This window comes from Alosa alosa, chromosome 12, assembly GCF_017589495.1.
Source record: "Alosa alosa isolate M-15738 ecotype Scorff River chromosome 12, AALO_Geno_1.1, whole genome shotgun sequence".
Lineage (NCBI taxonomy): Eukaryota > Metazoa > Chordata > Actinopteri > Clupeiformes > Clupeidae > Alosa > Alosa alosa.
In genome coordinates this window covers 14,002,332-14,022,493 of record NC_063200.1, presented here as the reverse complement: position 1 = coordinate 14,022,493, position 20,162 = coordinate 14,002,332, and the positions used below count along the sequence as shown (strand labels likewise).

General features: G+C 41.9%; 2 protein-coding genes across 2 annotated transcripts in view; both read right to left on the bottom strand.

Annotated features, from left to right (window-relative positions):
• Positions 1-1,403: 1,403 nt before the first annotated feature.
• On the bottom strand, positions 1,404-18,110 carry prnpb (prion protein b). Its single transcript, XM_048259455.1, has 3 exons — positions 17,968-18,110; positions 3,029-4,283; positions 1,404-2,554 (listed from the first exon to the last, which is right to left on the bottom strand). The coding sequence occupies exons 2-3, from the start codon at positions 4,274-4,276 to the stop codon at positions 2,060-2,062; spliced, it is 1,743 nt and encodes a 580-aa protein (XP_048115412.1). The 5' UTR covers positions 4,277-4,283; positions 17,968-18,110; the 3' UTR covers positions 1,404-2,059.
• Positions 18,111-18,179: 69 nt separating this feature from the next.
• The window catches only part of si:dkey-81j8.6 (serine/threonine-protein kinase 10), a 15,351-nt gene continuing 13,368 nt past the window's right edge, over positions 18,180-20,162 (bottom strand). The window contains exons 16-18 of the mRNA XM_048259359.1: positions 19,711-19,836; positions 19,198-19,311; positions 18,180-18,505 (exon numbers count right to left, since the gene is read on the bottom strand). Coding sequence (XP_048115316.1) covers positions 18,368-18,505; positions 19,198-19,311; positions 19,711-19,836 — 378 coding nt within the window. The 3' untranslated portion in view covers positions 18,180-18,367. The remainder of the gene's footprint in view (positions 18,506-19,197; positions 19,312-19,710; positions 19,837-20,162) is intronic.

Genomic DNA, 20,162 nt, shown 5'->3' with positions numbered 1-20,162 from the left:
GTATCATAGTCTAAATACATCATAAGCCTAGGCCTACATGAATCAAGAAGAATTTCAAAGGATTCATGTGACAGAATAGGCAAAGATTTGCAAAGACAGGCAAACCAACACCTTTCGACCATTTCCAGTTACTGAACATTTGAATTTGGAACAAGCAAAAATATTTGAGCAAGAACAATATTGTGGATGATGAAGAATGGCTGTCTAACAGTACCACTGGACGCAGGTACAGAAGAGATATTCCACATTTACAGACAACCAGCACAAGTCCACATCAACGTTAACTTTTGACCTTTGACCTTGTGTTGTAAATACAGGTTTTTAGTATCTTCATGTTTGGCCCCCCCCCCTCCCTCCCCAATTACTCAGTTTTATTTTTTATCAGGAAACTAAGTGCACTTATGTGGAAGTGTAGAGAGTTAGCCTATACACCAGAGTCTGCCTGAACTGTAAATCATGAATCATCTAAGCCACCTACATTTAAACTCATTTTGATCTAAATTATAATCAAAATATTAGAGGTGCGAGATGAGTATTTAGTGAGGAGTAGTGATTTCGATATTAAAAGAGACATTAGCATTCGTTACTACCATTTGTCGTTAGTATACCTGTAAGCAGAAAAGCCATGCAATCATGACAGCACCTTAGCAAAATATGCAAAAAGTAGTCTCTAGCACAGCGGAAAAGTAGAACATGTTGTGGAACCGAGCGGTTCTCCTGTGTTCTAGCAGGAGTGTGGTGCTTGCTTAATGAGAGTAAAGCCATTGACAGAACATGTGAGAACATGCGCTCTGCGTACTCTGTTGTCACATTGAGTTTACACCATGCATGCCGTGAGTGAGATACTTCATATCTCTGCCTGTTTCCTTAGGCTCTGTATATGTTAGGAGGCCAGGGCTTATTATGGTCTATATGCTGGAATCATCTTCCGACATTCCTAAATCTACCAAACTAGCCTTTATCAGTGTATTATTACACGGCTCTTCAGAGTGCTGCATAAAGTTCCATTCATATGAATGGGCCTTCCCAAGGTTCGGAGGTCTGTTAAATCTATATCATCACCGGCAAAGTATATAATCACCGCTGTCAATGGCAACGGGTTTTGTGTTCGTTTGGTGCTGTTCTCCCTGTCGGCACTTATTTTCTGATAATTACCGGCGGACAATACATTATCCCTTACAGTATATCCCAGTATATAATGACCGCTGTCAATGGCAACTGGTTTTGTGCTTCTGATTAACATCTTTCATATCACTCCGCAATGGAATTTCATTGAAAGTGAAAGTCAGCTAGTAATACGTTGCCACGCAACACCTGAAACTGTCAAGTTCTATCTGTGTGGCAAAATTTATTTTTGTTTTTTTTTAAGCAAAAACCCCTCCGCTGTGCGTGGGGTTCTATTCGCCCTGTCGGGACTTATTTTCTAATAATTAACAGCGGACAATACATTATCCTTTACTTGTTAACTACTATGATTGATGCATTATTATCATTGTTACATCAGTAGCACAAAAATACTATGAGACAGCAATCCGTTTCAGCTGCAAAACCACATTTTTCAAAAATACCACAAGACAAGACACAAGTAAGGAACACCTTATAGGTAAAATAACTTAAGTCCATGTACGTGATCAATGTGAACATGAGTGACACTAAGGATATGGGGAAGGCAGGGGTTCATTAAAAAACATTACGTTCATGTCAGTGCAGTTTTGCAGAGTGGAATCAATGCAATAACATAAACATAGAAACCCATTAATATCAATAAGTCAAACTGAACACAACACTTCAGGACAACGTGCCCTCAGACTTACAACCACTTCATGCTGGCTGAATCATCCATCCGCAGAGTATATCATGGAACAATACACACACACACACACACACACACACACACATAGTGTATACATATATACAGTACATATTCTCACACACACGCACTCTCTCACTATCTGACACATACACTCTCGCTCTCATACACATACAGAGAGACACACACACATTCTCTCTCTCTCTCTCCCTCTGACACACACACACTCTCTTCTCACTGCCTGCTTCCTCACTGCAGTAGGACGTTGCTGCAGAGCAGCATGATGGAGGTGGTGAGGAGCAGAGCGAGGGGTCGTCCGCTGGTGTCGCCGTGGTTGAGTGGCTCCTGGACCTGGCTCTGCTTCTGCAGGAACTGCTCCGAGTACGCCATGTAGAGCTCCATGCAGCGCCGCGATTTCAGCTGGTCAATCAGCGCCGGGTAGCCCACCTCCACGATGCTGACGGTGTCGTGGTCGCCGTCGGCAACGGCGCGCCGCCTTCGCCTGACGCCCACTGCCGTGCCTGCATCCGCCTCAGGAGCCTCAGACGCCACGACGCCACTCTTCTCTGGGTCAGTACTGCCCAGAGTGCCGTTAGCGTTAGCATCTGCAAGCAGACTGCTCATGTCTAGATCTTTACGAGTCTCACTGGTTCTGGAGGGCTGATTGTTCTGTAGATTGCTTCTGTCTGGGTCTTCCTTTCTCTCTTCGGTGTCTAATAGCTGATCGCTCTGTAGATTGCTCTGGTCTGATGGCTGATCGCTCTGTAGATTGCTCGTGTCTGATGGCTGATCGCTCTGTAGATTGCTCTGTAGATTGCTCTGGTCTGATGGCTGATCGCTCTGTAGATTGCTCTGGTCTGATGGCTGATCGCTCTGTAGATTGCTCTGGTCTGATGGCTGATCGCTCTGTAGATTGCTCTGGTCTGATGGCTGATCGCTCTGTAGATTGCTCTGGTCTGATGGCTGATCGCTCTGTAGATTGCTCTGGTCTGATGGCTGATCGCTCTGTAGATTGCTCTGGTCTGATGGCTGATCGCTCTGTAGATTGCTCTGGTCTGATGGCTGATCGCTCTGTAGATTGCTCTGGTCTGATGGCTGATCGCTCTGTAGATTGCTCTGGTCTGATGGCTGATCGCTCTGTAGATTGCTCTGGTCTGATGGCTGATCGCTCTGTAGATTGCTCTGGTCTGATGGCTGATCGCTCTGTAGATTGCTCTGGTCTGATGGCTGATCGCTCTGTAGATTGCTCGTGTCTGATGGCTGATCGCTCTGTAGATTGCTCGTGTCTGAGCTGCGTCCGTCCTGCTTGAGGAGGTCAGTGCGCTTCATGCAGCTCTCCATATACTGATCGTACGGCTGGAAGCTCTTGTCGGCCTTCGGCGGCGTCTTGTAGACGTACTCACGGTAGTCGTTGTCGTCTGTGGAGCGCTCGCCGTAGCGCTCGTACATGTAGCGGTTGTATTGCTGCTCCTCCATGGGGCTGCGGAAGCCAAAGTGGGGCCGCGGGAAGCGTCCGAGACCGTAGCCCACCGCCATGCCCGCCACCGCCCCGACGCCTGCCGCCAGCATGGCCTTCTTGGCAAAGCCCTGGGACTTTTGGTTGGGCATGTAGCCGTTGCCCTGCACGGAGCGGGCGAAGGAAGAGCCGCCCGTGCCGCCATAGCCGTAACCTCCTCCGTACCGAGGGCTTAGGATCTTATTGTTTGGGTTCCAGTTGGTATGCCCACCACCCCCATACCCACCCCCATACCCGCCTCCATACCCGCCTCCATACCCTCCCCCTGCTCCAGGGTACTGTTGGTTGGGGTACCCTCCAGCACCAGGGTACTGTTGGTTGGGGTACCCGCCTCTACCCGGGTACTGTTGATTGGGGTACCCTCCAGCACCAGGGTACTGTTGGTTGGGGTACCCGCCTCTACCCGGGTACTGTTGGTTGGGGTACCCTCCGGCACCAGGGTATTGTTGGTTGGGGTAACCACCCGCTCCGGGGTACTGTTGATTCGGAGTCCCTCCTCTGCCTGGGTACTGTTGGTTGGGGTACCCTCCGGCACCAGGGTATTGTTGGTTGGGGTAACCACCCGCGCCGGGGTACTGCTGGTTCGGAGTCCCTCCTCTGCCCGGGTACTGTTGGTTGGGGGAACCACCCGCTCCAGGATACTGCTGGTTTGTGTTCCCGCCATAACTGGTTCCTCCCCTGCTGGGGTTCTGCTGGTTTGTGTTGGTCCCAGCCCCCGGATAGGTACCCCCTTTGGGGTAGGGGTTTGGTTGGTTTGGCTGGGCGGGCTGTCTGGGGTAATTGGGCTGGGTCTTCGTCCTAGGTGAGGTGGACGATGGTTTGTTGGAGGAGGACGTTTTGGTTTTGGAGGAGGATGAGCTCTTCTTGCCCCATGCCCACGCTGGGTCGGTCAGCAGCAGCACCAGCAGAACCAGGGGCAGAACTGGCACATGACACGCCCGTCTCTTCATGGTGGACCTAAACATGAACACACACACAAAAATAATCACAACGATTAAAGGTGCAGCCGGCAATTAGAAAAGAAGATGTATTTGTTTATTTTTATATCTAAATTTATAACATACAATATATTTTAACAAAGGACCAAACGAAACACCTCTTCCTTCAGAAAGAAAAGAAACTCCAAACTAGGGTTGTCAATCCATTAAAAAAATAATCTAATTAATTACATACTCTGTGATTAATTAATCTAAATTAATCGCATATATGATTTTTGCTGTGAAAGTATTTTAAATATTTAAATTCAAATGAATCATTGAATAATCAGCATTAGTGACATTAAAGTTCAAAAACTCTTTTATTATTATTTTAATAATGGCCATAATAATCTATGATATGACCTAATATGCTGAGTAAATAAATTCAAAATTGCTTCGGGAAGAAGTTTTTTTTATCACATACATTGCAGAGGACTTTATTTTAATTAACACTTTATTTTTATCTATACTATCGTACCATAAGAACTCAACTCCCTGCTCTACAAGATATCTATTCCAGAAGAGTACTCCTAAGAGCCCAAAAGATTCTGAAGGACTCTTCTCATCCTAACAATGGATTATTCCTACCGCTGAAATCAAGAAGACGCCTATGTAGTCACAAAGCCAGAACTGAGAGACTCAGGAGAAGTTTTTATCCCCAGGCCATCCGAACTCTGAACTCACACTATACTGACTTTGCACACACCCCCACCCCACCCCCATCCCCAACACACACACTTACAGCATCACTGTCATCACTTCACATACAGTACATACAGCACCCTGCTTGCTACAGTAAGCCTCCTCTACATACTTGCTGCACACTGCCCCCACATACACAGCACATTGTCTTCAGGATCTTCTCCAACACACATCCTCTACATGCTTACAGCACACTGCCCCCACCTACCCACACACACACTACACACACACACACACAGTCACTGCTCCACTCCCCCCAGCCCACACACACATCTTCACTGTCATCACTCACATACATTACATACTGTACAGTACTCTGCTTGCAATAGTAAGTCCCTGCCCCCCCCCAAAAAAAAAAAAATACACAGCACATTGTCTCATGAGGAAGCTTCTCCAACACACATATTGCACACTGCCCTCTCCCCACATACACAGCACACTATCCCATCTCCCCTGTCATCCCCCAACACACACACCAAGACCCTGGCAGTTGGGTTAGCCCTTGAGCCGTGGATCTGCCCAAGGTTTCTTCCTTGGTGGGGAGTTTTCCTTGCCCCTGTTGCTCTTAGGGTGCTCCTTGTTGGTGCCCCCACCCAATCCCAATCCTCCCCACCTTTTTATGCAGCCCTTGCCACTTAATCTACTAAACCCCTCTTCTACTGCACTTTTACCACCCCCCCCCCCATTAATGCACAAATAGGCTGACACCAGACATAATTTCACTGCATTTCTTACTTCCAGTAACTATATGCATGTGACAATAAACTTCCTTGTATCCTTGTATCCTTTATCAACACCATCAAGCCATTTTTGTAAATGTTCCAATCAATGATCTAGGCAGCACATTTTCTTCTCTCTCCTTCATTTTACAGTCTAATGGTTACTGACTACAACGGCTCGGGATCAACGGTCATGTGAATCGATTAATCTGTGTTATTTTTTTTAATCAGTTATTTTTTCTCAAATTAATTAATCAAAATTAATCAGTTATTTTGACAGCCCTACTCCAAACATGTTTTTTGTGTCTCCACACTGCTATCTCTCTCACTCTCATAGCAAAACTACACCTCCTGTCTAGCTTTTGCACTTTAGCTGTTTATTTGTTTACCTGTTTACTCTTTACTTCTGCACTGTTTACCTGTTTACATTGACTGCTCTGCACTGTTTACCTGTTTACATTTGCTCCTGCACTGTTTCACCAATGCCTTTGCACTGCTAACACCCAAAACTGCCCAATATATTTATTTTTTTTATATTCCACTACATGACAATAAAGTTGAATCTAATCTAATCTAAAAAAAAAAGCATGACTCTGGGGGGAGGTTTACCAGCGTACAACCCCAAATCAGAAAAAGTTGGGGCGTTGTGTAAAATGCAAATGAAAACAACAAACAATGATATACAAATCTCATAAAACCACATTTAGCTACAAAAAGGACAAAGACAACATATAAAATGTTGTTGTAAATGTTGTATGTAAAATTGACTATCTAATGGAAAATATATGTTAATTTTGAATTTGGTGCCTGCAACATGTTTACCTCTGTGCTGCTTCACCTCTTCATTTAACACCATTCTGTAAATGTTTACAAATTGAGGAGACCAGTTGCTAGAGTTTTGAGAATTAAATGTCCTATTTCTGCCTGATATAGGATTTCAGCTGCTCAACAGGTTTAGGTGTTCTTAATCATGTTTTCATTTGATTATTTACCAATTTGACAGGTCTGGACTGTAGAGACCTGGACTCTACCTCTATGGAGAAACACTATTTAAATATGTACAGAATTCATTTTGGCATTGTTTTCCTGAAATATTCCAGGTCTTCCCTGAAAAAGGCTTTGCCTGGATTGCAGTGTTGCTCAAAACCTGTATATCATTCATAATCGATTGTCCCTTGCCAGATATGCAATATCTCCATGTTGTAACACTAATGCACCGCCACACCGTCATAGATGCTGGATTTTGAACTGAGCACTATAACAAGTTGGATAGTTGAATAGGCCTTCTCCTCTTTAGCCCAGATGAGTCCATTATTAAAAAAAAGAATTGATCATTTTGATTGGTCTAATCACAGGACATTTTTCTACTTTACCTCAGTCCATTTTCAATGAGCTCAGGCCCAGATCAGTCCATGTTAAAGCAGCTCAGGCCCAGATAAGATGGTGGTATTTCTGTATCATTTCTAAATACCATTTCTTCCTTTGCATGGAAAAGTTTACACTAGCATTTGTGAATTGAGCATCAAACTGTGCACATAGACAAAGTTTATCGGAAGTTTTCCTGAGCCCATACAATGATCTTCTTTAGAGAAATAGGTCTGGTTTTAATGCAGTGCCATCTGAGGCCCAAAAGACCTGGCCATCCAATATTGTTTTTCAGCTTTTTTTCAGAAGATTTCTCTGGATTCTCAGATATTTTATTTATTTTTTCATAATATTTTAATGATATTATTTACTGTAGATGATGAAATCCCCAAATACCTCGCAATTTCATGTTAAGAAGCATTATAATTATATTGTTTCATCATTTACCCACACAGGTTTACACAAAGTGATGAATACCTTCACATCTTTACTTCTAAGGGACTTTGCCTCTCTGTGTTGCTTTTTGATACCCAATCATGTTTCCAGTTAGCCTGGAAAATCCAGACCCTGGTAATCTAAAGGTGTAGGTTTTTGAACATTCTAAGTTCCGCAACAATTGAAGGTTCTAAAATTCTATGTTGAATTCAATGAACACAGATATTCTTTAGAATGTTCATTTCCCAACATTCCCGTCACACCGGTGTGACGGTACTCCTTTAAGGGTTAAGGGCGGCACCAAGCATGCATTTGAAAATCTCACTGCAAGCAATTGGATAACACTAGACCAATGTTTACTCTGAATGATTCCGGACTTCGACGCAATTGGATAACACTACGATCAATGTGTACTGACCTCCAACGTGCAGCGCTGTCATCATCAGTTTAGCTCGACTCTGGCTCGCCTATATCAGATACGCCGATTTGATTGGTTTTCACGGGATGCAAGGGGTGCATCATTGTTCATTGCCAGAGTGTCTTGCAGAGACAATTCCATTGTGGTCTCGCGAGAACTCTGGATTTCCAGGGTAGTTTCCAGTTACCCTAATTAGAAATATTCCTCCTTTTGTTTTCATCATTACACAACTTTTACAGCATTTTGTAGCCCCCGTCCCAACTTTTTTTGAAACATGTTGCTGGTATCAAATTCAAAATATCGATGAAATAGTCGAATTGGTTATTTTCAACATGTGATATGTTATCTGTGTCCTTTTTGCATCTTAATATGAGTTTATGAGATTTACAGATGAACAAATTTTGTTTTTATTTGCATTTTACACAACATCCCAACCTTTTCTGATTTGGGGTTGTACATACTGCACAGCTACGGACCAGCTGGCTACCGTTTCATCATGAAGAAGCAACAGACTGCTGAGAGCCCAGCTGTTTACCCAGGGACCAAGACGCAAATTAGCTGTATCACTCTGCCACAGGAGTTGTACTGTACATAGCCCCTGCAAAATAAACCAATAAACCTAAATCTAAACCCAACCTTTAGCCTATAAGCCCCTAGAAAGGTCCTCCCATTGCTCCTAAATGGTGACTTCAATTTCAATTTTTTAACCTGAATATTAGCAGCCAGAATTTGTGAGGTATTTTATAACTGTATTTTGGGAAGGTGAGTTCATTTCAACTTTAAATGCTGTAATTATTGTTTTGCTTTTCCGAATGAAATGTAGGTCCTCCTATGTTGGACTTCAGGCATATAATTGTACTTCCCTAGGAACACCACCAGGTACTAAAGAGGCTGTACTTTATCTCTCTTTCATGTTTCTGTCTTTTCTCCCTCTCTCTTTCTCTCACAGTGTCTGGTAGTGGGTTGTTTCCTGAACTGAATGGCTCCCTTTATGTGGACAAATCTATTCAAGGCCTCGCAGTGCTGACAGAAAGTAAATTCTCACAGACAGAATGAGCTTTGTCGATTAATTGTTTGAGACCTACAGGGAAATTATGTTTTGACATACACTAGGGTGACCACCGCCTCTGGACAAAAGGACCAAATTGTCTGCTCATAGGCTAGAGAAGAAGAGTTTGATAGTCATAAGTGTTTAAAGCAATTGAATTAAACATTCAACATAAAATGTGAGAACCTTGAATTGTTGCAGAACGGAAGTATATTTTTTGGGCTTTTTATGCCTTTAATGATAGGACAGTGGAGAGTGACAGGAAGCGAATGGGAGAGAGAGCAGGGGTGGGATCCGGAAAGGAGCACGGGGCGGGAATCAAACCACAGCCAGTTGCGCTGCAGCTGGGGCCCAGAACGGAATCTTATGTTAGAATTAAGCAATAAGTCCCGAGAGGCCGTAGGTTACACTGATTCTACAACAGCTAAGGGGTGCTGTTAACCCCCTAGCCTGGGTGCCAGCCGAACTTAGTCCCGCCCACAACATTTGAGGTCGGGAAGTTCGGTCTGGCATTGCTCCGTTGTGGAGTAACTATGCTCGCCCAAATCTGGCGGACTAATCAAATCGGGCTTTACGATGATAGACAGGTGAGCAACAGCGCCTCGTCTATCACGTCATCTGAGCGTGCTTGTTTGCAACAAGCACACAGATGGCTTCTAAGACCCCATATGGAAAATGTATATTATTTCAATGAGGTCTTATCACTGAAACGATTATTTCTGAAAACTTTGGCCAAAGTTGGGATGTGGGAAAACTAATGGTTTCACTTTCATCAAGGGAAAACAGCGTATTGCATTGTGACATGTTGTTCCCTCGTTCGTTTGAAATCTGATTGACCACCTGTTCGGAATTTGCGACAGCCTTTCCTAGCTGTTTATAACATGTTTGTAGCATATCAGTCAACAGAATCATTTTTAAAAACAGAGGGGATATAGGCTAGGCTATCAGTTTTTTCCTAATACCCTACTAAGTATCTCTTAGATTTCACTAATGAGTGTTAGGAGATATTGTAGGAGATATTGACGGCACAATAACTTTTACAAAAGACCAGAAAACAATATTAAGGCATTTGTGAAGAAGAAGGATGGTTTGTGTGTTCTTCCTACACCTCACGGTAAGCTATTTTGTTGCTTTGATTGGTTAGGTCTATCCAATATCCCCTGTATCGGTTGAAACACGCCCCATGATTACGTCCCAATGGGGCAGTATCAGACTCATATTCTGACTAGAATTGAGTATGGCTATGTCAGGCTAAAAACGCCCCTTAGTTTTTGTAGAATCAGTGTAACCTACGGACTCGACTGGCTTATTGCTTTTCTAAAACTGTTACTATAAATACCTCTGCAAAGTTTCATAAAGTAAAGGCACAGCAACTAGAAATATTGAGTTATTCCTAAATAATCATTCTTCGGCTAAGAAATCCTGTATATTTCCTCTATCTGAATCAGTGGCGATTCTAGACATTTTTAACAAGGGTGGAACTAGTGAGACACTGATTAATTCAAGGGTGGCATGAGGCAAAACATCCAGATAAACAGAAACAGGCTCAAGATGTGAAATTAGCACAAATACATTAGGAAAACCAGGCACCAAACACCATCCATAAATTGAAGGACAGAAAAACACAAATACCTTACTCTCACATAAAATTCCTTTGTATTTGAATAAAATGCAAATACAAATAAACAAAAGTTAATTATCTAAGTTGTCTGTCACTGGGCTATGCTGTGCTAAAACAAATTCCATCATAGGGATATTAAAATATATTCCATTCTGTTATATTCTATTCTATTAAATGAAGATATACAAATATACTCATCCAAGACATTTTCCCCCACAATAACTTATACTATCTACTGTATGGCCATCTATTTTTGTAGCTGTTAAAGTAATTTGACCTGCTTTTTTGTCTATTTGTTTATTTTTGTATTATTGATTTTTAATATTCTATTGATATTATTGTTATTATTACTATATGCTACCTGCATATCACTTCACTACTTGACAGTAACGCTGCGTCGACGTTACTTCCGTGATTTGGGAAAAGCCTGTAAAAGTCCTGGCAGGAAGCATGCATAAGGATGTAGATCCAGGAATGCACTAATATTTTGTTCGTAGTACCAGTTTGCAACAATTATTAGTTAACACGAAGTTGTAAACACTTTGGGAAAAAAATATTTAAAAACTGGATATACCAAAAAACGTTGATTTAATCGCTTCCTGCCAGGACTTTTACAGGCTTTTCCCAAATCACAGAAGTAACGTCGACGCAGTGGTATAGTAGCAGAATGTAGCATCCATCAGGCAAGTGTTATTTAAATAAACTCCGTTTTATGAGTAAAGAACATAGTTGTACTACTATAGTAGTTTCGTACCATTCAGGGCATTATTAGTGGGGTAATTTACGAGATAAAAGTTGGTACCATTATGACTGCAGAAACTCATTAGTTTCTGACAGCGCTACCCGACCAGGGTTTTTTATTTAAGCAATAGGGACCAATAGTGCAGCAGATTAATGGCATATTTCAAGAGAATCGTTGAAATTGGTATAAAAGCATGACATTTGGCACAGATACTCTCTAAGGGTCACTTTTTGGGAGAAAGCCGCTGGCCACCCAAAAATTCAACATGGCGGCCATTTTTTCAAGATGGCCGCTATTTCTGTCAAATGTCATTATGTCAATTGTTCAAACAGTGATGTAGGCATACCATTTTGTGAAAATACTCTTACGAATGTTTGGTTTTTTTTTCGAAAATGTGCTTGTCCCTCAAAAATTCAAGATGGCAACCATTTTTCAAGATGGCCGTCATTTCTCTTGAATCCTATCAATTTTTCAAATGGTGATGCTATCATCAAATTTGGTACAAATATTCTTCAAGGAACATTCTCACGGAAAAAGGTAGACACCATTTTCAAGATGGCCACCATTTAGGTCAGAGCTCAATTTAATGTGTTAAGGAAGGTTTTGTTTAATACGCAGCTGCCAACCCTCATGCATTCGATTGTAGTAAGAGTTTGTGAAGCCAATCAAATGAATGACTCTCACTCTCAATGTGTGAGAGTTGGCAGCTCTGATTTAATAGAGTGAATGTCATTACACAACCAGGGCACACTGGTGACTTCACTGCTGTGGAACTCAGCATGGGGTTCAGTGTCAGCTGATCTAGTTTTACTTAGAATGTAGTTCTTGACTAGTAGTAATAGTATTGCTAAGTTTAGTGTCCCAAATGCTGTCTAACAGCCCCTCATCAATTAGCTAGTAATAGATGTAGTTAGATAGCCGACACCTGACACCTGAATTGACAGGTTGTGCCAGCGCGGGAGAGCCGAGCCAAGGGTAAGCTGGGCAATACGTGACTTTTTCATGTATGCTTACCTGGAAGGTGTACAGATCACATGGGACTTAAATGGCACTGGATGAATGATCAGCTAGGTGTAGGTGACCCGAACCTAGTTGTATCCCATACTTAAATGTGTACTATGTCTATGATTCAGGTGCTAAAAGGATAACCCCTCGGCCTTAATCAGACAGCAATTCCCCAAAATGGCAAATGAAAATCCCATGTCAGCCAAGAGATCAACTGATTGGATGAAATGTTGTCTTTGTCAGACAGACACAAAGGAACCCCTCCTATCACCACCTACCCATCATGTTTCTTAACATGATGGCTATAAAATGATTGCCACCAACATTCCTTTTCTTTTGACAATAGTGACCTGGAGATCCTTGAGAAGTTTGTGGTCCTGCTGTATGATCGATCAAGCACACTAGATTTAACATCTTTGCCCGAAAGCAGAGGCCATATGAAGCCATTCCTCCAATAAGGGCAGCTCTGCTTCAACACACTAAACATGCTGCATATCAGGCAGGCTGCATATGGGGTCAGGCAACCCAGTTTCAGCCAGAAGCAGAGAGTCCTGCTGACTGGGGATGGAAAAATCTTGGTGAACAATGGGGGGTCTTCTGGACAGCAAATGCACCAGTTGCACAAAGTTGCGAACATCTAGCCAAGTGTGGCTGCAAATCAGAGTGCCGTGGAAGATGCAAATGTTTTAGATTGGGTTTCACTTGCTTAGAACTGTGCAATTGCAAATGTGAATAAAAAAGTAAGTTTGCAGTGGGGGAGAGCCGATTTCCTTATTCTGGACCGTGATGTACAGTATATGAACACCTTCCTGGATATGTTACCCCCAATACAACACTTGCTGACTGCCAAGCAGGGAGGCATTGGCTACCATTTTTAACAGTCTTTATTATGACTTGTATGACTCGGCAGGGCACAACCTCTCAATCTCAGGCTGGACACTCTAACCACAAGGCCTTTGAGCTGGTAAAAATGTGAATAGAACTTATGTTATTTTTTCAATCCTTCCTTTTAACTCAGTCCCAACAGAGTACACTATTAAAGCAACACTCACCTTGAAAAATTACCTTTTTCTAAAAGTGTGGCCGATAGAATATTTTTGCTAACATGCATGTGTGCATCAGTGTACATACTACCGAAATGACGGCCATCTTGGAAAAGGCCTCTATCTTGAATTTTTTATTGACCATCCAGTTTTTCCAAAAAGTGGCCTTAACAGAATATTTGTGGCATATTTTCTGTATCAGTTTTTGGAAAAAGTGGCAATGAACATAGGACAGGAATGGCAGCCATCTTGAAAAATGGTTTCCATCCTGAATTTTTGAGTGGCACATACCTTTTCCCAAAAGAGTGTTCCTTGAAGAGTATTTCTGCCTAATTTTATGCTTGCATCACCGTTTGAACAATTGAAATGATTAATATTCAACAGGAATGGTGGCCATCTTTAAAAATGGCGGCCATCTTGAATTTTTGAGGGACAAGCATCTTTTTCCATTAACATTTCCTTTAGAGAGTATTTGTATCAAATTGTATGCTTAGATCACTGTTTGAATACTTGATATAATAAGCATTGAATAGCAATGGCAGCCATATTGAAAAATGGCCGCCATATTGAATTTTTGAGTGGCCAGCGCCTTTTTCCAAAATAGTGGCCCTTAGAGAGTATCTGTGCCAAATTTCATGCTTCTATACCAAAGTGAACGATTTTTTTACTAATCTGCTGCACTACAAGGGAAAACAGGTTCTGGGAGGGTGTTTGGCTCGGGGTCATGGTGCAAAGGACCCTAGGGTGAAATTACTCCGAACCATCGCACAGGTTACAGCAACCACATTGCCCGTCATATGCGTGTCTCAGACGCAGCTCGAACCGCACTGCAACCATGAGCCAGCTATAGAAATGAAAAGGCACCTACTTTTCCCGCTTGACACAAGCGCTTCCGTACAGATATACATTGAAAAGACAGCTGATGGTCTTAATTTGTGTTTAAAAGGAGAAAGTGGAGGTCACATGAAGGTTTAAAAGGAGAACACTTGTGTCTAGGAGTGGGCTATGACTTTAGCTGCCTCCATTACCATACTGCTCTGCTGGGCTGACTACTACCTACAGCAGCATTACTTTGCATAAATATAAAATAATAATATTAATAAATATAAAAAATATTATAATTATAATATATATTATAATATTAATATAATATATAAATATTAATAATAATAATGACAACAAATGGGCCAAAATGAGGAAATGTATTTGCTTATTGGCCTATTCCCATTGGGGAAGGGGGATTTGGGTTGCTGACAGTAAAAACATCAACAACAACATGCCACAAGCAGTCTTTGCTCTTAACGGAATGGCAGATGGTGCTTTCATTGGTTTAATGAATGTTACCACTGCCACTGTAACAGTAGCACAGACACGAATGCTTTATGTGCAGTTTATGACAGTTGCTATGAATGTGTTATGAACTCACCCGTCAAGTAAAGTGTTACCTAAAAGGACTTGACTTGACTTGACTTGACATTGCCTCTGTCACGTCTGCAAAATGGCTTCATTGTGTGTTGGGCGTAGTGTGTATCGTTTGGGCGTAGCCTAGTTGATACCAGACCCTTCTCAATTGAGAGTGGGTCTGGAAAAGGTTCACTGACTTACGACTTCCAGCAATTGTATACGCGAGCCCATGTTTTAGGGACATTGGAAATGGGCTTCAATGACCTCTTGGCCAGACAGACCTGCAAAGCAAATCCCAAATTTGCAGAAAAGTATTCCCAGGATAGTTTATGCTCATCAGGTCTGGAATGTCATAATTTTAGGGGCAAGGCTAGGCCTTCGGTTGGGCATATTTGGCAAAGGTCACATGCCAGGGCATCAAGACCGAACTTTACTATACATGACCAGTACGTATATGGGGACCTGAGAGACTACTTTAGTGATTGGCTGGAAACATCAATGCCTTTTGAAAACCACAGAGGAAAACACATTTTTCATTTATTTGCATTATTATGTCTTATGGCCAACACAACATAAGAGGGAGAGACAGACTACAACATTAATTCAAATCAATAGACACATTTATTATTATAATCAGTGTTTCATTGACTTTGTGGCGGCCCACCACAATATCAACATTGACCACCACACAATGATTTTCCTGGTTGTACTAAATTGTGCTTAAATCTGGTTAGAATCATAACCACACTGCACTAATTTGTTAAAAACTGTTGCATTCAGGATAATTCTGCAAACCTACCACCACAAATAGAATGTAATTATGTGGGAAACACTGATATTTAATTATATATAGATGCCAGCAAGAGACTTTGTTAAATAGTTGGAACAATTGCAATGCCTTCGTCTTTTTAAGACTGATCTTAAAAAGTTTTCTGTTGATGATATAATTTTTGTCAAAGACTTGGACTAACTGGATAGACTACTGAAGCAGCAAAAATGTAGGTGATCAAATCAAAACCCAAGGCCTAACCAATAAAAAGCTTTACCAGTTTAAAAAAAGCAGCGTTGTGTGGACGGGCCTAAGTTAAGTTGCTGACTGACAAAGCACACAGGTTAAATTGTTGGCGGTGTTCCAGTAATTTGTTGTTTTGCAGTCTGTCATTTAATCATTCTATGTTGTCTTTTAATTATTAGTTTTTCAATATTTCAACGACTTCCCTTATGCTTTTATATACTATTACCTTGTATGTTTTATGTTTTCTTTTTTATTCTTTACTTTTTGAACTATTCTTTGACTATTGCCCTTCTATTCTTTTATTTGCTATTTCTGTTGTTATTTGCTATTTCTGTTTGTATGACCTCTGTTTATGAAATGTGCTAGGCCTATCTAAATAAACTTGACTTGACTTGACTTGAATACAGACTGACTCATCTATTTGCCTTTTATGTCGGGCCACAATCGATTTATTATTCCATTACTTGACGCAAGAGTGTAATGGCCTGTTAAATAAAACTTAAAATGTCATGTGGATTTTGGGAATGTTAAATCGTCTGATGGGAAGTGGTTTACCCACATGATCTAGGGCAGTTTCTCGAGCAGACGTGGTAAAATATAATATAGATGAGTTGTTTGCAATATTGAACAAACTTGTATGCAAATCCAAACAGTTAAGTATAATCTATACCAGTTTAAATCATATGAATCCTCTGACACAATAAGCAAGGTGCAAAGACAATAAGCAAGGTGGTTCAGTGAGTAGGCCTATTGTGTACAGTAGGCCTAATATACTGTTGAAGTAGGTCTACTCTTTTCTCTTTTTAGCTAGGTGGTCCGTGAGGGTTTTTTTTATTGGCTAAGTGGTCCTTGGTTTGAAAGTTTGAGAGATACTGATCTAAGGAATACAAAGGTGGAGGAATTTACAGACTGAGGCAATACTCTGAAGCATCATGTTGAATCCACGAAGTGAATTTATATTTCCCTCCACAACTCAGTTGTGCTATAACTAAATGCAGTATCTGTACAACACATCAGAAAGTATCCTAATACAAATTTGGAGAGCACCATCTTTCTTCTCACATCGTTCCCGAAGGAAGCAACCTCCCCAGGATGATGATGGGACACTTCAGACCATCACAGCATCACATCACATCACATCACATCATATCCCTCCGAACACTTTGACTGTGTAGGCTACTTCACATCAAACGCCTGAAGCTACTATGGGCAGTGATATTAGGCTATGGTGTAGCTGAATAGGTAAGAGGTATTGATTTCATATATAGGCTATGACTTTAGCTGCCTCCATTACCATACTGCTCTGCTGGGCTGACTACTACCTACAGCAGCATTACTTTGCATAAATATAAAATAATAATATTAATAAATATAAAAAATATTATAATTATAATATATATTATAATATTAATATAATATATAAATATTAATAATAATAATGTTATTATTAGTAGTAGTAGTACTAGGCTACTACTACTACTCCTTTACTATTATACTAATAATAACAAGGGTGTTGTTGATACTGATGCTTATGCATTTGATAGTCGGAGGACAGAAATCCTTGAAAAGAAACGCTTAAAAAAAACCTCGGCGGTAACACTGTTACTAATGCATCATAGCCTGGAAGTAAAGAACTGGCTGTCATCGCCTTAGCCTAGACTCGTGTGTGACAAGTTGACAACAGATGGTAAATTCATGTTGTAGGTTGTGCGTTTATTTGTATCCATAACATCATCCTCTCAATATGGGAAAACAGTGCTATTTAAACAAGCTCGATGGTAGCCTACCAGCTGATCATAAGATGGCGTTCGGATAGGATACGCAGGAATAAGGAGCGAATTGACTCAACCTCCCCAGAATCCCCATCGTTCATTATGCATCAATGTTTCCACAACGTAATTTTCTTTAGCTGTAGGCCACTCTATACCTTGCTGTGAGAACGCGAAAATAACCAAATACGGAAATGAATGATCTGGAAGTGAACGTAGTCTACTAAATCCGCCCTGACTTCTGGCAGGCAAACATGGAAACATAAGGATGCTTAGAGACCTACCAATCATATCGCAGCTTCCACTGTATTCGTGGCGTAGTCCACCATAATTATATTTTAAGAATAATATCATAGTGAACATTTTTCACGAACCTACCTTATACTGTAACGAAGGCTACGAAGGAAATCCGATGTTTAGGCTAAATGTCCATCCAGTGGTAAGAGTCCTCCGAACTTGTCATGTCATTGCCCAGCCTGGACTGTCTAGGCGTGGTTTCCCCGTGAATCACGACCGCGTCACGGAGTGATTCGAATATCTATGTCGATTATAGAAACGACTAATTTAATTTAAATCATCCATAGTTGGGCAATTTACTTCCAAGCAAAAGCCCAATGTTTAATAGATTCATAAAACAAAATATTTATTTACATATTCATAATATTTCTGCATTTTCATTCTTTGTTTTCAGAGTGTGCCTATGAGTGTGTGTCTGGCTCAGTATGTGTGTGCATGTGTGTCAGAGAGTTCTGTAGGTAGACTGAAGTATAGTCTTGGATTAAGAAAAACTGAGACTGGGGAAGAACTTTGGTCGGCGTGCTGCAGGTCTGTTCTCGGGTTCACTCCCTCGTCTCGTGCCAGTGCCACGACCTCCCTCCTTCTCCCTGCGCCGGCGAGCCAGGTCCTCCTCTAAAGCCTACAGAGAGAAAGAGAGAAAGAGAGGGAGAGAGAGGGAGAGAGAAAGAAAGAGAGAAGGAGAGAGAGGGAGAGAGAAAGAGAGAGAAGGAGAGGGAGATAGAGAAAGAGGGAGAGAAAGAAAGAGAGAGAGAGGAGAGAGAGAGAGATGAATAATGAAATTAGCTTGAAGACCTGAATCTACCTTTTGGTTTGAGAACATTCTGATCTCTTTGTGCATTTTCATTCTATCCCCCCTGTGTATTCTATCCCCCCCTGTCCCATACACATATACTCCTTATTTGTCCAGTGACTTTCTCCTCCATCTCTCTAGTATACCACCCCCATACCTCTTCCCTGCAAACTGACATTTAGTCAGGTTACTATCACAAAAACCTATATAGCATATGACCTCCTGCCACTAAACTGCATCTCTCTCTCTCTCTCTCTCTCTCTCTCTCTCTCTCTCTCTCTCTCTCTCTCTCTCTCTGTGGGTGTGTATGTGTACATGTATGTGTGTGTGTGTGTGTGTGTGTGTGTAAAAGGGGGCAGGCAGAAGAGGAGTCATCCCATGCTCTCTTTGTGTGTGTGTCTGTGTGTGTGTGTGTGTGTGTGTGTGTGTGTGTGTGTGTGTGTGTGCACTTCCATCGTATGGAGAATCAAACCTCTGCCTGGCATTGTGTGGAGATGAATGCATGTTTTGTCACTGATCACCTCTTTCCTGCAGGCCAGCTTCTTCCTCCACTCATCCAGCTCCAGAGTGTGTTCATCCTCCAGACCCTTAATCTTTCTCTTCTCCATGTCCAGCAACAGCTGCAGCTTCTCATTCTGAAACACACACAAACAGATACACAGACACACACACACAGACACACACACACACACATACACACACACGCACACATGCATAAACACACACACACAAACAAACGCACACACACACACACACACACACACACACACACACACATGCATAAACACACACACACACACACAAACAAACGCACACACAAACACACACACACACACACACACACACACACACACACACACACACACACACACACACACACACACACACAGGTTGACACAGGTCCATTTACATTTCAAGACTGAATAGCCCTAATGCGGCCCTTGAGTTTATTGTGTGCAAATGCTTATGTGTGTGTGTGTGTGTGTGTGTGTGTGTGTGTGTGTGTGTGTGTGTGTGTGTGTGTGTGTGTTTACCTGTAGCTGCTGCAGCTCTGCGATGTTGGCATCACACTGGTCTTGCACCTCCTTCAGCTGCACCTCCTGAGTCTGCACCAGGGCCTGCCTCTCCTGCCGCTGCCTGCTCTCCTCGTCCGCCAGGTACTACAGAACACCGGAACAGACAGAGAGAGAGGGGGATAGAGAGAGAGAAAAAGAGGGATGAAGAGAGAAAACGGTGGAGAGAGAGAGAGATGGATGAAGAGGGGGGGATGAATAGTGATGGATGAAGAGAGAAACATCAAGAGAAAGAGAGGGAAGAAGATAATTGGCCACAGAGAGAGGGGGATGGAGAGAGAAAAAGAGGGATGAAGAGAAAATGGTGGAAAGAGAGAGAGATGGATGAAGAGAGAGGGGGGGATGAAGAGAGAGAGATGAAGAGAGAAACATGAAGAGAAAGAGAGGAAAGAAGAGAGAGAAATGATCAAAGA